The sequence below is a fragment of the Syngnathoides biaculeatus genome, chromosome 7 (genome assembly GCF_019802595.1).
Source record: "Syngnathoides biaculeatus isolate LvHL_M chromosome 7, ASM1980259v1, whole genome shotgun sequence".
Classification (NCBI taxonomy): Eukaryota; Metazoa; Chordata; class Actinopteri; order Syngnathiformes; family Syngnathidae; genus Syngnathoides; species Syngnathoides biaculeatus.
Window position 1 is genome coordinate 19904953 of NC_084646.1, and position 18374 is coordinate 19923326.

The 18374-nt window shown below is 41.4% G+C and overlaps 1 protein-coding gene across 2 annotated transcripts in view; it reads right to left on the reverse strand.

The window, feature by feature from the left end:
- Positions 1-416: 416 nt before the first annotated feature.
- rnf13 (ring finger protein 13) overlaps positions 417-18374 on the reverse strand; it is a 48628-nt gene continuing 30670 nt past the window's right edge. For both annotated transcript variants that reach the window (XM_061826295.1, XM_061826293.1), the window contains 6 exons: positions 12863-12950; positions 11710-11800; positions 11517-11622; positions 7655-7748; positions 1696-1776; positions 417-1216 (listed from right to left, as the gene is read on the reverse strand). In XM_061826295.1, the coding sequence (XP_061682279.1) occupies positions 846-1216; positions 1696-1776; positions 7655-7748; positions 11517-11622; positions 11710-11800; positions 12863-12950 (831 nt within the window). In that variant the 3' untranslated portion in view covers positions 417-845. The remainder of the gene's footprint in view (positions 1217-1695; positions 1777-7654; positions 7749-11516; positions 11623-11709; positions 11801-12862; positions 12951-18374) is intronic.

Consider the following 18374-nt stretch of genomic DNA (forward strand, 5'->3'; position numbering starts at 1 on the left):
AGAAAAAAAATTAAAAAGCTCAAAACAAATTTTGTTGGCAACCACTGTTATTGCAAAGCATTCCCTCCGCCTGTGATTAAAAAAAATAATAATAATTAAAGCACTGACAATTTCAATTTACAAAATCTCAATTCACGCAACCCGGAGTGTAACCTGGACCTGGATTTTTTCCACAATAAAGCGTCTTGAAAATAAGACTTTTCTCCTATATTTGCAAATAACTCTTTTTTAAGATTGATGCTTTTTTTTTCACGGTAAGTATTCTAAAGTGAAAATGTAATTCTTCATTAGCATCGCGGGCGACTTATGGAGCGAATTGTGCGACACCCCGGACTGGTCGGCCTCTAATTTTCTCATAGCAAACCTAACTTTATTTTTTTCCTTCTCATTTCAACATTATGACTATGAAGTGACAATTTTTGTGGGTATTATTAAAACTTTATTTTTACAACACTATCACTTATTTCTTGTAACATGACGTCTTTTTTCAGTGACGGCCTTAAACTGTTCTTCCTACTAAAAAACGTGTGGCTGAAGTAGAAGTGGCATAAATGTTGACCAAGTACTATCTAGATGTACTATAAAAATTGTTGAGAGAGTGTCATACATAGTTTATCCACGATGATGATGATGTGATGTGTGTATTTATGTGGTGCTCTTCTGGACGTCGTCTTGGATTTTCAGGAGTGCTTTTGATACGGTCTGCGTATGTCGTCCTATAACAGGTGAACGACGGACCTCCTTCAATACTTCATTCACCATCTCGCGATGAAACGTACATTTGAATATGCGAGGGAGCGTATATTAAAGTAAGCAGCGTCTTTTGAGGGGTCCCCAATAAAGAGTCAAGCTTGAAGCAGGTTGTGATCGTGGCCTTCAGGGCTCGATCGCTGCATCTGGACCACCACGGTCTCCACGTTGACCTCCTCCTCCTCGCCGTCGCTGCTTCCGTCCAGCTCGTCGTCCTCGTACTCAGAGGACGACTCCTCCTGCCTGCGGTCGGAGGGAGACGCCGCCGACATGGTGCCGAAGGAGTGGGCGCTGGTGGAGGCCAGCGAGCGCAGCAGCGGGGTGCTTTCAGAGGCCTCGTCGTTCTCCTCACCGCCGCTCTCCTCTGAGTCGGAGTCGTCCTGCGAGGGGACCACCTTCTGCTTGCACACCGGACACGTCTTCTTGGTTTTGGTCAGCCAAGGGTCCACGCACTTGCTGTGGTAGGCTGTGGGGACAACCACTCATTACGGTCGCCGTTCTCAACTAGAATGGCGTCAACAACAGAGGGTACGAGCGACACTAAAAAGGGATGTCAGCTTGTGAGGATAAGCGCCTCAATGATGCATGGATGGATGAATTTGATTTACATGATTTCCCAAGGGCTGCCTGACATTTTGGGACTGATTGATAACAAAAAACAAGGTTCCACAGTATTTTTGGCAACACAAATCCAAAGGTCAAAAGACATTACCATATTGGTGAAAACAGAGCTCAAGTGCAGCCTGGCACCCCAAAAATGATTTTGGTACACTATCAAACGTTCCCGATTGAAACAAATGTTTCGACTGGGTTACTTGATTAAAACGGGGCTGAGAAGATGGGGAAGCATCCACGATTTTGGTACCCTCACAAATGGAAACACAGATGATCACACTAAAACAAAAAGTGATCCTCCATCTTGTGTAATGCAGAGAGCGGACTCACCATGAGAACACGGCAGGACCCGGAGTTTGTCTCCTTCTTCGTACTCGTCCAGACAGATGGCACAAACGTCGTAGATGTCACCTGACAAAAAAAGCACACCCTTGTTTTCCATCCATCCCATTTTCTTAACCCTCCATCCCTAGAGCGTGCAAACCCCACACAGGCAAGACGGGATTTGAACCAGAGTACGCAGAACTGTGAGGCGGATGTGCTAACAAGTCGTCTACCGTGTGCTGCCACAACTTGGTGTTTTACTTCAAGATACAATCTCCAGCAGGAAGCCTTTTTGGGTCTTTTAATGTCAATACTTTCCCTCTCAGACAGCCGACCTTGAAGGAGTGGCAAAAAAAAAACAACGAAGACCTTCCGTGTCTTGCATGATTTCAAACCATGACGTCTTAGTGTATTACCAACAGTCACCTTGGAAACGATGGTCCCAGCTCTTTTCAGGTCATTGACCAAGTCCTGTCGTGTAGTCCTGGGCTGATTCCTCACCTTTCTAATGATCATTGAGACCCCACGAGGTGATAACCCTTACATGGGTCTCCACTCCGACTGAGATTGACCGTCATGTTTAGCTTCTTCCATTTTCTAATGATTGGTCCAACAGTGGACCTTTTTCCACCAAGCTTCTCGGCAATTTCTCCGTAGCCATTTCCAGCCGTGTGGAGTTGTACGATTTTGTCTCTGGTGTCTTTGGACACCTCTTTGGTCTTGGCCATGTTACAAGTTTGAGTCTTACTGATTGTATGGGGTGGACAGGTGTCTTTATGCAGCTAACGACCTCACACAGGTGCATCTGATTCAGGATCATACATGGAGTGGAGGTAGACTTTTAAAGGCAGAGTAACAGGTCTTTGAGGGTCAGAATTCTATCTTGTAGAGAGGTGTTTACTTATTTGCAGCTATATCACATAAATGAATTGTAAATAAATAGGTAAACTCATACATCATGATTTCTAGATTTTTCTTTTTAGATTATCTCTCTCACACTGGACATGCACCTACGATAATAATTTCAGACCCCTCCACAATTTCTAAGTGGGAAAACTTGCAATATAGCAGTGTGTTCAAATATTTATTTTCTTGATTGTATAAACAAACCTTTTGACGTGATAAAAAAGCCCCAATTGGCCATTTTAACAATGCTATATTTAACTTTTAGCTGAAATATTTGTGAAGGAAAATGAAATCAAATCGATTGGTTCCACGCACATTCCCTTTTAGATCATGGGGACGCGTGGCGGGAGGGGGTGTGAACGTCATTTTAATTGATCCATCTTGGTATGACTTTTCCGATCAAGCTTCCTGTAGAAGTGAGTTGAAGAATTCACCAACTGACTCCCTTTTCAAATGAACCCCCCCCCCCCCCCCCCGCCGTCTTTCTTCCTGGACACGGGGCTTGAGGGAGGGTGAACTTTTGTGAGCTGCCCTGTTTACGTAAGCTCCAAGTGAGCATGTTTTCCTCCGGTGTCCTCGCCAGGCCCGCATTTGACCTTATATGGATGCCCAGTCACATCCACCACCGCCCTCCACCGCCACTTCCCTTCCTCCTTTTCTCTCCCACTTACAGCAACCGAAACTTAAAGACAAAGTTTTCTTCTTCATCTGTTATTTGCTTTCGGCACACATGGATCCCTCACACATCTAAGAAGTGCTGTAAAGTACAAGACCAAACTTGGGCAATCTTTCACTAACAATGACAAAAATATCCACTGGAATTCGATTTTTAACTGAGTCGTTGCTTTTCCGTGTTTCAGTTTCATGTCCTCATAAGTAAAAAAAAAAAAAAAACCTGAGTGCAACTACAAAAACCTTTTGACTTGCCTTTTTGGACCGAGGGATCAAGAACAGGACCTAAATTCCTCATATAGTGCTTAGTTCTTTACTGAGGGAATCATGCATTTCCCACACATGGCCAGTGTCAGAAAACCTGGTCTCATTCACAGGTCAACGGTCTTGCAACAGAATAATGACCCAAAACACAGCTAAAAACACCCAAGAACGGCTAAGAAGAAAAGATTGGACAATAACTGAAGTGGCCTTCTTTGAGCCCCCATCTAAATCCTATTGAACATCTGCGCAAGGAGTTGAAACTTCACGACAATTTGAAGCAGTTTGCTCCAGAGTGGCTCAAAATACCCGCTAAGAGATGCACGAGTCTTATTGAAAGTTACACAAATTGGAAGTTGCGGCAACTGTTCAAATTGATTGTGCAACAAAATATTCAAGGTAAGATCAGTTTGAGCCACAATTCAAACTGAATGTCCAATTTTCGCTGTGTAATCTTCCTGAATTTTGTATGCATTATCAGCCACCCCACTCCCACTTCCCACTCCCCCAAAAAAGCTCATTTGTGAGCCGAGGTAAAAATAAATACCACCATAATGGACGCCAGGTCTCACTCGCAATTAATCCCTTGTTGCGTAATACACTCAACATAAGCGCCTTTATCCCCAAAGGATAAAAACAGCCAATAACTACTGCTATCTCACTTCATAGGCGCTATGGTTTACACAAAGACATTTCAAAGTGAACTGCATGGCCTATTTGAACCATGTTGCTCACAAAAATCGGAGCACCTAAGCAGTCTGCCGAATTAAAACGTGGAGTCTTACACGGCTACCGCTCGTATAATAATACAAATTCATTTTATTTTTAGGTGTCTTTAAAGTCACAGCAAAGCCACCAGGCAAAAAAAAAAGCACTACAATAACAGAGTGATAAAAAGCAAAAGCACCAGAAGACAAATACAGCAAGTTGACATTCATTCATGAAACCTGCCCAGGCTTTCTCGGGACTTGAAAAACTGGTCTGGTGCCTTTTTTTTTTTTTTTTTAAGACTGGGAAGGAATTATAAATTGAGCGTGCACTAAAACGTGTACATGCAAATACAAGGCATGAGCCTCACTCCCCATGAATTTTACATTTTCTTCCTCTCCTTGCAGGGTTACGCAACTTGTGAAATAATGACTTTCTTTGGGGGCGAGAGTACAATTTCAAAGTACTCCATGAGATCTGATTATACCAACTGATCTTATTTTATTCATTGTGGTTTGATTTGCCAATTTCAAAAGCTGTCCTTTCCACCCCGTATGCAAGCATTCCAATTTCCAGTATTCCTGAAAAAAAATAAGTACAATGAAAATGACATCCTGGACATCGCAACTTTTTTTTTTTTGTTCTTTATGAATCAGCTAGCCTTCCAGCAGGGTCCTCGCCGCGTAATCCCACTGAACTTCAGACGACCAGCGTTAAACGTCCTGGCAGGGACGTGACGGTCATTGGAAGAGAGGTCGCCAGAAAGAAGCTAAAGTGTGCAGTGTGGCGCTCAAAGAAAAACTCCGGCTGCTCTGTTCACTGTGAGATTGTGAGGATGTGTGGAAACACTGGGATAGAAGGAAGGAGGGGCTTCCAAATACACTCACCTCCAAAGTTATTGGAACAGTAAGGTCACTGCCTTTCTTTCTTTTTTTTTTTTTTTAAAGACTTCAGAATTCATTTTGCTGCAACCATCATAAGTTACATCATCAATAAAGACAAGCAAGCCCGTTCCAGAAGCAGCCATGCGAGCCAAAGCCATGATATCACCGCCGCTATGCTTCACAGAAGAGCTTGCATGTTTTGGGTCATCAGCAGATCCTTTATTTCTCCATTCTTTGGTAGAGGTTCATCATCAGCCCATTTAACTTTGCTCCAAAATGTTTGAGGCTCATCTCTCTACTTCCATGCAAAATCCCATCTGGCCTTCTGGTTTTCATCTTGTGCTACATCCTGCATATTTCTTCTCTTGAAGTTGTCTTCAAACAGTGTGTCATGACACCTTCACCCCTGACCCGTGAAGGTTGGCATTGCTATCACTGATTGGCGTCTTTGTGTGTTTCTTCACAGCTCTCGCAATGTTTCCCTCATCAACTGCTACTGATCCTTATGGCTGACCTGTTCAGTACACCAGTAGTTCCTGTCTTTTCAGAACATTCCAAATTGTTCTATCGGCTATGGCCAATGTTTGTGGAATAGCTGTGATCGGTTTTTCCTCTTCTCTCAGCTTCAAAATAGTTTGCTTTTCTTCCATCAGCAGCTCTCTGGTCTTGTTTCTTCATTGTTGTTTAGCAGCAAATGCAGTTGTCAGAGTTGAAACCCAAACCCTAAAACAAGCACTATTTAATATTTAAGCAATTACAAACACAGCTTGGTCGCATGTTCCAATACTTATCTCACTTGAAAAGTGGTTGATTTCAAACAAAAGGATTTCTGCCCGGAGCAGTTTCTCATATTTTGATCTGAAACCCAAACATCTTCAGTACACAACAATAACAAAGGAATGGACCTTGGCGTTCCAATACGTTTAGAGGGAACTGTCTTCGGCTATCGTAAGAAGTCGATGGAGATTCTGGCCACCAAAAGTGAGCAGCGATGATGCAAGGCTGTGCAACAACACTGGAACACAAACAAGCTAAAATGGAAGAGCGACGCGGATAGCTGCAGCAACTGCTCTTACATAATTCTGCGTATTGATAAAGATCCTATGTCTCGTGCTGGGATTGTGCCCCAATTCAATTTCAAGCAACTTTATTTTATTGTACATTCATGACAATTGCATTCCTCTCAGACCTGCGGGTGCTATAACAGACTAAAGAGTTAAGAAATATGTACAGCCTGCCTTGTACTATAAACAATATAATCAATCTGGCTGAGTTAACAAGAACTGCAATCCCTATATGCAGTATACATAGATGTGTGGTATTAAGTTTCTTTTGGCTTGTCCCATTAGGGGTCAAGCCACTGTGTGACATCTCATTGAGCTGCAATGTACACAGCTGAGTATTATGAACAGTCTATTGAATTATAGAAATTTATCCAGTGTAAAGCGGTATGTAAGTGCAGTCCATTTAGAAAAAAAAACATTCCTGCACATTTGAAGTTTTTTTATTGACCACTTTGATGTTCCACAACACGACTGGAAAAATATTCTGTAGACAGATGAAATCAATTTTTAATTGTTTAAGAGGAACACATATGCCATGCCAGGAAAAATGGGACAGCACACCAAGATAAAAACCTTATGGGAACTGCAAACTTGGTATGGGCGTGCTTTGGTAAATAAGGACCTGGACAGCTTGGTATCAACAATAACAAATTATCAAGATATTTTGCAAAAGAACTTCTGGCCATCTGTTGAAGCTCAAAAGAGGATTTGGTATTGCAACAGGACAATGATCTAAAACATTGGAGCAAATCAACTACTGAATGGCTTTAGGTGAAGAAAATACATGTGTTCTGGAGTGGCGCAGCTCACGTCCTGACCTCAACCCAATTGAGATGCCGTGGCATGACCTCAAAAGTACCATTCACACCAGACACCAAGAATTTTGATGAACTTCAGCAGTTTTGCAGGAAAGAATGGTTCAAAATTCAACTTCTTTTTTGTGGATGTCGAAGAAAAAGCAAGACCAAAAGCATGAAGAAAAGTCTTTCTTGTTTACAGGTACACTTAACACAAAAAACTCTGCCATTGATTCTCTTGTTTAATTGGAAAATTACAGCCTCGCTGGTATGTTTGCTATGATGTCTGTTTACATAGCTGACACACCAAGCCTGATCTGGCCTGAAATATGCTCAAGTGAACTGTCTCACAATACAACTTGACTGTTGCTCTTCTCAACAGCAAGAAACCACTTTTCTCCCAGTTTGGCCTGACAACACATTCTTAATCATCAGTCATGTGTCCAGTCTCCACACAGAATACCTAGAATACCAGGGAGAGCTTTGAAAGGAAAAAAAAAAAAAAACCAAAACATTTGAATCTATAATAATCCAATCAGTGCAAAGGTGGAAGAATGACGCGTCGGTGCACTGGTTATCATGCTCATCTGGCTCAAATTGTGATAAAGCACATGCAGTTTAGAGATAAATCCCTACAATAACTACAGGGACAAAGAATGGGAGAGGTACTTACCCTTTTTGTATTTGTGGATCGGGAGTTTCTTTAACTGATCTTTGCGCAAGCGGCTCCTCCGAGCCCTGTGTCGATCTTGGACAAACTTTGTAATCTAGGAATATATAATAAATTAAATAAATTGTATTTCTTCACATTGGAAGTTTGGGTATATTCCCATGAGTGAAACGCCCATTTATGAACATCCTCAATAATTGATTTATTTTGCTTTAGTTCATGCGCATTGGGTGACTCCTGTCGCAGAGGGCATATGCTTCATTTTTCACATTTGTGCGGGGTGGTGCTGCACCCATTGTCGGGAAGTGGATTGGATTGCTCTCAATTACTCCAGTTTTGTGGTCCCTCACTCCTGTGCTTTTTCTGTGCGTTTCGCCTTTTTGTTCATGTTCTGCTAGATCCAAATTGGTCCAACAAAAACTACAGAGAAGTACGGCAAGAGAGAGGGATTGTGGACTCAAAAAAGTACAGGTACTGCATACCAATGGTGCATAAATTGGAGAGCTTGCATTCCTAGTACGGATTGATTAAATCTTCAATTTCCACTACTGTGGGGGGAAAAAAGATTTTTGTTGCAAGGCGGTGAATTATCTTTGAAAGGACCAAGAGAAGGTTCTGCACCAACTTGAAAAGCTGTTGCTCATTTGGATACATAAAAAACAGCAAGATATTTATAACAATTCTCAGACTATCATTTCCAAGAAAGCGAGGGACAACTTCTTGTTGAGGCAAATATTAGTAGAAACGTGTGCATGTCAGCAGGCAGCTGCATTTGAATGACAACAGTTCTGCTTGTCGTTGTACGTTGAGATTTTTGATGAGATGAAGTACAGTACTGTATTCTATCGCCTTATATCGTGTTCAAAGTGTACTAAAATAGGCACTTTCTGAGGCTGGACACAATTATTCATCCATACAGTATTCATTTTGGGAAAATTGTTTAATTCGTTAATTTTTCAACCTAGAAAGTCTGTTCAAGAACCAAATAACTTGTAAATTGAGGTTCAACTGTATGAGTTATGAGTGGCAGGCCACAGATTTTCATCCATTTGTTTCTCTCTCAGACTTCTGGTTGGTGGTGGTGGTATTGGTGGTGATGCAATCGCGGCCATTCATTGTTTGTAGTCGTAGCATGTTTTGTTAAACTCAGATTTGGCTGTATCCAGGCCTGTCACGATAATTACTACATTGACTTATTGTTCAATCAAATGGACAATGGAGTTTTCTAAGACTTGATAAATTGCCATTGTTGTGGTGAGCCAGTGCATGGCCACACAGTGAGCCGATGGTTAGTTGAATGGCTGTGTCATTAGCTACAAGTGCACTCGTGGAACGGCAGTGGATTGGTATTGGCTTCCTCCATTACTCCACAGCCTTGCTCCAAGTGCAGTGCGTGGCACCTAACTGAGACACTTAAGGGGAAAGTTAAATATCTATTACATTGGCTAGCCTGCAAGCAAACAAACTTGCAATCTAAGGAGCTAAACGGTCTAGTCCACCACGGCGACAATGTTAGAAAAAACGCCTTCCTTCAAATTGTTGTTTGTGAGTCCGTAATTAACATGCACGGACAGGAGTGTTAAGTGTTTACTAAGCATAACCTCAGCGGCACACGCTATTCAACCATAATGACTGACTATGACTACCGCGAAATTATTTGATGGATGGGTGAAAGGCTTTTCTCCAGTACCTTCAGAAGACCAACCAAAAAGTCCTGCAGCTCCAAAGCGGATATTATTCTTCATGATTTTAGAAGCATAAAAAACATCAGTATCATTTATCATGATTGGTTTTGGAAAAATATATTATCCGAAGAAAATAGTTATAGTGACAAGCCTGGTGGCATTACATGAATGGAAGCATACTGGTGAACAATAACCTGCAGTATATGCACAATAAATGTTAACGTTTTAAATGATGCTATTTTAGGGTCAGCACCCTAGGTTGAAGGCTAAATGTTGGTGGTTGTCTACATTTGCTAAAAGGTAAAACCTCAATCTCGGGTTACCACACATTATACTGGATGGATGACATTTTCCAGTAATTATTTAATGGTCCCGTACTATACATTCATTTCATCACAAATGATTTTCTGACTTTTTACAAGGTTTAATTCCATGAATTCTACTTCTTGACAGGATTGGACATGACAAACATACTGGAGTTGCTTGATTTAGAGTCAGATCAACTGTATTAGAGGAAGTACAGTGCCTTGTGAAAGTTTTCGACCCCCTTGAACTTTTCAAACTTTCGCCACATTTCAGGCTTCAAACATAAAGATATAAAATTAAATGTTTTTTTTTGTCAAGAATGAACAACAAGGTGGACACAATCGTTAAGTGAAAAGAAATTTATTGGATATTTTTACGTTTTTGTTTTTTTTTTTAACAAATAAAAACCTGAAAAGTGAGGCGTGCAATATTATTCGGCCCCCCTTGCATGAATACTTTGTAGCGCCACCTTTTGCTGCAATTACAGCCGCAAGTCGCTTGGGGTTTTGCACATCGAGAGACTGAAATTCTTGCCCATTCTTCCTTGCAAAACAGCTCGAGCTCAGTGAGGTTGGACGGAGAGCGTTTGTGAACAGCAGTCTTCAGCTCTGCCCACAGATTCGCAATTGGATTCAGATCTGGACTTTGACTTGGCCATTCTAACACCTGGATACATTTATTTGTGAACCATTCCATTGTAGATTTGGCTTCATGTTTTGTATCATTGTCCTGTTGGAAGATAAATCTCCATCCCAGTCTCAGGTCTTTTGCAGACTCAAACAGGTTTTCTTCTGGGATGGTCCTGTATTTGGCTCCATTCATCTTCCCGTCAATGTGAACCATCTTCCCTGTCCCTGCTGAAGAAAAGCAGGCCCAAACCATGAGGCTGCCACCACCATGTTTGACAGTGGGGATGGTGTTTTCAGGGTGATGGGCTGTGTTGCTTTTACGCCAAACATATCGTTTTGCATTGTGGCCAAAAGTTCCGATTTTGGTTTCATCTGACCAGAGCACCTTCTTCCACATGTTTGGTGTGTCTCCCAGGTGGCTTGTGGCAAACTTTAAATGAGACTTTTTATAGATATCTTTGAGAAATGGCTTTCTTCTTGCCATTCTTCCATAAAGGCCAGATTTGTGCAGTGTACAGTGCAGTGTGTTTGTTGTCCTATGGTCAGATTCTCCCACCTCAGCTGTAGATCTCTGCAGTTCATCTGGAGTGATCAAGGGCCTCTTGGCTGCATCGCTGATGAATCTTCTCCTTGTTTGAGGTGAAAGTTTAGAGAGACAGCTGGGTCTTGGTAGATTTGCAGTAGTCTGATACTCCTTCCGTTTCAATATGTTTGCTTGCACAGTGCTCCTTGAGATGTTTAAAGCTTGGAAAATCTTTTTGTATCCAAATCCGGCTTTAAACTTCTCCTCAACCGTATCTCGGACCTGCCTGGTGTATTCCTTGGTCTTCATGTTGCTCTGAACTTTAAACAGAACCCTGAGACTATCACAGAGCAGGTGCATTTATACGGAGATTTGATTAGACACAGGTGGATTCTATTTATCATCATCAGTCAACATTGGATTATTCAGAGATCATCACTGAACTTCTGGAGTGAGTTTGCTGCACGGTAAGTAAAGGGGCCAAATAATATTGCACGCTCCACTTTTCAGTTTATTTGTTAAAAAAGTTTAAAATATCCAATACATTTAATTCCACTTAACAATTGTGTGCCACTTGCTGTTGATTCTTGACAGAAAATTTTCAATTTTACATCTTTATGTTTGAAGCCTGAAATGTGGCGAAAGATTGAAAAGTCCGAAGGAGCCGAATACTTTCACTATGCGTTGGATGTTCAAGCTTGGAATCTGGACAAGATACCTACCATGAAGACAACAATAAGGATAAGGCAGATTCCAACTATAATGAGGAATGGGATCAAGTAGTACTCTAATGGGAGGCTGAAATCTGGCATGAGGATCACACGGCCCCTGAAATTGTCACCAATTGAAAGAGTGAGAGTGATGGACAATAACCATTAACATACCCTCTGAATATTACAATTAATATTAACGTACCCTTTGTCAAACAGATAGTCGTCTTTCAGAGAGGTGGCCGTATCTTCGCTGACAAACACAGAGGGAATCTCAATCTGCTTCATCAAGTCCACTGGAAATGAGAAATGGAAATTTAAAAAAAAAAAAAAAATGACTTGAGTCCCCTTTTTGTCCCCCATTTTATTCCACTGATCATACTGAAGCCCTATGCAAAAACAGGTATTATTTAGGTGGTGAGAGGTGCATGGCTTCTTCCACACGATGTTTAGATTTGAAGCTCAAGTGTCACCAGTTTTGTGATTATTTTTTGTTTAAGATGTCAATCTGAAGTTATTTACAGGCATTCCTGAACAGAAAAGGTATTCAGTGGTTGAATATTATGCTTGATTAATTTCAAATTTTTCAAATACAAGCATAAAAAGGTGAGGTCATTTTGAAATTCCTCATTCTTTCAAAACAGCAAAAAGTAGAAAATTTAACTGAAACCGAATCAACAAAGCAATTCGTCACTGTAAATCTGTAAGGAACTGAATATTCCCCCAAAATAAGCTCAACCTAAACAGCGATTTTTTTTAATGATATTGAATGAATTAGAAAAGGTAAATTGAAGAGTTATCATTTCATGCCATGTTGAATTATTAAAAATAACATGACTCAAACAAAATACACTTGACTGCAGCGGAGGCAGCAAACAGTGAAGAGCAGTTAAGGAAGGGATGATCTGTAATTAACTGTGTAATGATTGGCCTCTGCACATCAGACTAGCCATGGTACATGAATCACCAACATTTGCAATAGCTTTACTTTCAGATACTACCAGGAGCTGTTAGGCTAAGCCATGTGGCATGACTCCATTCAGGTACAAGAAGAAACATGCCTGGCAGGTATGGAACAGAGTATGTGCCGTATTTGAGCAAAAAAAAAAAAAAAAGATGCACTTCCAAGATGATTCATGACTAGACTGCGTCTCTTCAAGTGAGGACAGGGGACAGATACTATCATGGTGACTAAAGTGGGCTCTGCACAGCTGCTGCAGGGCATCGCAACATTCCAGGAAACAGCTTGGGACTTGAGAGAGATTCCTCAATTGAATTATCCTCGGGGTTGGTGAGCAAGCCAGCAGCTGTGGAGGATGATGCATGTTTATGTACAGAGGCAGTGCGAGTACACTTACAATCATTGGAGCCCATGCTGATCAAGTTATTAGAGTCCACATTATGAACAATGGCTGCCTTGTACCCAGCTTTCTGTGCGTTGAGGACCTGGGTGAAGAAATTTGCATTCTCGTTAGCAGAGATTAATCTACAGTGGATCCAGAAAGTAGTGACAATGCTTAATTGTAAATGTTATAACCTTATTAGCAATCTCTAAATTGATTTAGATCCAAACCCTTTTTCGATCTCAAGATTATAAACACTACACCACAGAATGACACCATGAAAATCACTGGGTATTTTAGCAAATGGATTAAAAATACCTCTAAGAAAACAAATAAATGTACATGATTATTCACAGACCTTGCCATGAAGCTTAACATTGAGCTCAGATGCATCCTATTTCCACTGATAATGCTTTAGATGTTCATACAGCTTATTTCGACTGCATCTATGTATGGTAAATTCAGTTTATTGGACATGGAATGCACACACCTGTCTACATTTGGTTGCACATCAGAGCACAAACCAAGAAGAAAAAAAAGTCAGAATTATCTGTAGATCTCTGAGAGACGATTGTCTCAGGGCTAAGACCTGGAAAAGGGCACAGAAAAATTCCTGCTGCTTTGAAGTTCTGAATGAGCACAATGCCCATCATATTTCATAAATAGAAGAAGTTAAAAACAACAAGAGCACTTCCTGGAGCTGAACACCCATCTAAACTTAACGATCAGGGGACCTTTGTCGGGGAGGTGACAAAGAACCCGATGGTCACCCTGTCAGAGCTACAGCATTCCTCAGTGGAAAGAAGAGCACCATCTAGAACGAAAACCATATGCAGCAATCCACCGACAGGTCTTGATATTGGAGTGGCCGGACGAGAGCCATTCCTCTCGTAAAAGGCAGCTCACCTGGAGTTTAACCAAAGGCACGAGAAAAACTCTCTGACGATGAGAAACAAAATTGTCTTGACTGACGAGACAAAGACTGAACTCTAATAAGTGCTAGATGTCATGTTTGGAGTAAAGCAGGCACCACTCATTAACCATTGCTGGTGCCTATATCAAATATCTTTGGGCGAGAGGTGGGGTACACCCTGAACTGGTCATCAGCCAATTGCTGGGCACATGGAAACAAACCGCCATTTACATTCACACCTAGTGGCGTTTTAGAGTCTTCAATTAATCTACCATTCATGTTTTGAGGATCTGGGAGGAAACCAGAGTGACTACCTTGGGGAAACCCACACAGGCAAGGGGAGAACATGCAAACTCCACACAGGTGAACCCAGAACCCCAGAACTCTGAGGCACATGTGTCAACCAGTCGTCCACCGTGTGGCAGCTGTACAAAAGTCACAAAAGACTATAGTGATGCAGGCAGCTCGAGAATCTGTACAAGAAACAACATGTTTGGTTCACACTCACCTAAGACCCAGAGCACTCTCAATTGCAAACCTGCCCATACATGTCCCTATTTCACTTGTTCCCTCCCAAAGCCGAGGAGACATTCATTGAATAACATATAAAAACTTAATGCGAATTTAAAAAAAAAAACAAACAAAAACTTTACGTACTGTATTAAAACCTTTATTGCATCAATTGAATGCTTGAAGCTTTACTTACCTGTGAACAACTGTGCTTTTCCAGTCATGTTTGATCTGTACTCGAGTTCAGGGTTGTACTTGAATTCAGACTTTTGCAGACTATGCTGCCATTGGAGGAGAAGGACCCCAATTCACACAGTCTGACTCCAACCTCTTTTTACTTCAACCCCATAGAAATGGTGGGGGACATGATATGCAGGCAGCACTCTTGAGATAAATTGAGAGATTCTTGAATGTGCAGCTGAATGCATCTTTGGATTGCCAACACTGACGCTCAGTGCAAAAAAACGACAGGGCTGTCTGTACTTCCGCAGAAAACCTGCTTCCTGTAACATTTGTAAAAAGTTGCTGTGGGTGATCTACCAGCCTGTAGTGGGAGAGCCCTCATGTACCCAGTGTGTGCTGCGGCTTGGGTGAAGCATCAGGAAAACCAATGGTTCTTCTACGGCAGAAAATGAGTTTCTGTCCATCAACTGTCTCCATTTGCACTATACTCCAGTAACAGGGGCAGGTTGTTGTCACTGACCTGCTCCATTGACACACTGAGGAAATCCTTCCTCCCTCATACCACGTAGCTAGTTAACTGGACATTTCCCCAACTCTGTACTGTCAACATTTTTCACCAACTTAACTTTAGGATTGCACTGGAATAATGAACTTCTAATAATTTGGCCTGCTTGCTTGCCTTTTGCTGTTTTTATTGTGGTAACTACTACAACACTGAATTCCCTTTGTGGATAAATAAAGTATCAACTGTATCAATCAAAGTCCATAAAGTCATAGGACAAGAATTTAATATGCTCAAAATTATCAAAATGTCTGTGGATATGAATCGCAGAGATTGAAAAATTTTTCAGGTCCAACAGTGGTTCTGGGTGAATGGGTAAACCTGCCAAATGGAAACATTTTCACTGGTGACCCAATACTTGTAATACATAACATCCGTGAAAAGTTGCACACCAAATTTCCACAGTGGGCTGTGTTTTAAAAAAAAAAAAGTTCATTAAAAAAAACATGAAAGTGTGGGCGGGAGGGGGGTTACTTCCCAGTGTAACCAAAGTGTGCAACGTTAAGGCTGTGCAGGTGGGCTGTGTGTTCACAAAAATAGTGTGTATTTCAAAAAGGATGACAGGGGTGGGGGGATCTTCCCAGTGGTGCCAATGCCTGCTACGTCATGGTTGTGCAGGAAACTGAATGAATTCAAACTGTAATGAGGAGGTTTCCCATCTGTGGGGCTCTGATTCACGACAGAAGCTCTGGTATCCTGTTTGGCTATTGTTAGAGCAGGCTGTTGACAGCAGATGTTGAGAAGGAAATAAAAGTCCATCTGTTTTCCAAACCGCTTATCCTCACAAGGGTCACAGGAGTGCTGGAGTGCATTTCAGCAAAACTTCAAGCGAAAGGCAGACTACATCCTAAACTGGTCACCAGTCATCCACAAGGCACACAGAAGGAAATAGGATAAGACAAAATAATCTTGGAATGATTGTTGTTTTCTACTTGACTGCTATTCAACACCAGTGTTCAATAAATCAATACCTGTCATCAAGATCCACTTAGTGATGATTTTAAGACTCATGTTTTTCAGATAGCGTACTGTGAAAAATGCATAGCGAGACAAATGTTTGTTTTTAAAGCAGTCCCCTGGCCAAAGAATTGTTCTTCGAATGACCCCTATTCACTGTGACTTGAAGACAAATGAAAGAAGCAAAGGCAGATAGGAAGACAAGATCCAATTGCCATTATTTTGTTTGGATGAACCAAATGTTGTCTTGGAATTTTGAGCAGGTAATTGACATTGAAGGTGTAGTGCCTTGAAAAAGTATTCATATACCTTGAACTTTTCAGCATTTTGTGACCTTACAATCACACACTTGAATGTAATTTGTAGACTTTAAACTGGCTCGGATTTGCTTTGTCATAATTCACAAATCCAATCAATGATGTCATTGACCAGCTTCGCACAAGACTTGTCGCCATCGTGTACAGTATGTCTTTTGATGTAGTACTGTCAATATCTGACCACCATTAAAGTTATATAAAAAAAAAACCTGCCAGTTCCTTCGTTTAGTCTGCCTTTCGCCCGAAGTTGGCTGGGATAGGCTCCAGTACTCCTGCGAAAATACAATGTATTAAAATGTGTCGGAGGATTTAGATGGTCAAAATACAGTGAAGAAAATAAGTATTTGAACACTGTGCTATATTACAAGTTCTCCCACTTAGTAACCATGCAGGCTTCTGAAATTCTCATCGTAGCTGCATGTCCAGTGAGAGAGATAACCTAATAAGAAAAATCCAGAAATCACAATATATGATTTTTTTTAATGATTTGTGTGATACAGCTGCAAATAAGTATTAGAACACATGTCTATCAGCTAGAACTCTGACCCTCAAAGACCTGTTAGTCCGCCTTTAGAAGTCCACATCTATTCAATGTCTTATCCTCAATCAGATGCACCCCGTGTAATAAAGACACTTGTCCACCCCATACAATCAGTAAGACTCAAACTTGTAACATGCCCAAGACCAAAGAGCTGTCCAAAGACACCAGAGACAAAATTGCACAACTCCACACGGCTGGACAGGGCTACGGAGAAATTGCCAAGCACCTTGGTGAAAAAAGGTCCACTGTTGAAGCAATCATTAGAAAATGGAAGAAGCTAAACATGACGGTCAATCTCAATCAGAGTGGAGCCCCAGGCACGATATCACCTCGTGGGGTCTCAATGATCCTTAAAAAGGTGAGGAATCAGCCCAGGACTACACGACAGCACTTGGTCAATGACCTGAAAAGAGCTGGGACCATTATTTCCAAGGTGACTCTTGGTAATACACGAAGACGTTATGGTTTGAAATCACGCATGGCACGGACGGTTCCCCTGCTTAAACCAACACTTGTCAAGGCCAGTCTTAAGTTTGCCAATGACCATTTGGATGATACAGAGGAGTCAAGGGAAAAAGTTTTGTGGTCTGATGAGACCAAAATGGAACTTTTTGGTCATAATTCCACTAACCGTGTTTGGAGGAGGAAGACGAATGATGAGTTCCATCCCAAGAACACCATCACTACTGTGAAGCACGGGGGTAGTAGCATCATGCTTTGGGGGTGTTTTTCTGCACATGGGACAGGACGACTGCATTTTATTAAGGAGAGGATGACTGCGGCGATGTATTGTGAGATTTTGGGGAACAACCTCTTTCCCATAGTCAGAGCATTGAAGATGGGTCGTGGCTGACTCTTTCAACATGACAAAACCCGAAGCACACAGGCAGGAAAACCAAGGAGTGGCTCCATAAGAAGCATATCAAGGTTCTGGTGTGGCCTAGCCAGTCTCCAGACCTAAACCCAACAGAAAATCTTTGGAGGGAGCTGAAACTTTGTGTTTCTCAGCGACACCCCAGAAAACTGCCTGATCTGAAGAAGATTTGTGTGGAGGAGTGTGCCAAAATCCCTCCTGCAGTGTCTGCAAACCTGGTGAACAACTACAGGAAACATTTGACCTCCCTCTGTAATTGCAAACAAAGGCTACTGTACCAAATATTAACATTGGTCTTCTCAGGTGTATCACACAAATAAATCCTTAAAAAAAGTCATACATTGTGATTTCTGTATTTTTCTTTTTAGATAATCTCTCTCACAGTAGACATGCACCAACGATTAAAATTTCAGACCCCTCAGTGATTTCTAAGTGGGAGAACTTGCAATATAGCAGGATGTTCAAACACTTATTTTCTGCACTGTACTTCAAAATGCTTTCAGCGAAAGATGCCTCTACAAAGTATTGACAAAGGGAATCTGAATTACACATTGTATTTGCTTCAAAATGTTAAAACTATATAACTTCTGTTTTACTGTATAGTTTTTGTGAAATTCAAATAGGGGGGAAATCACTGACAGCATGTTTTCCTGTACTGTCATTGTTTCCA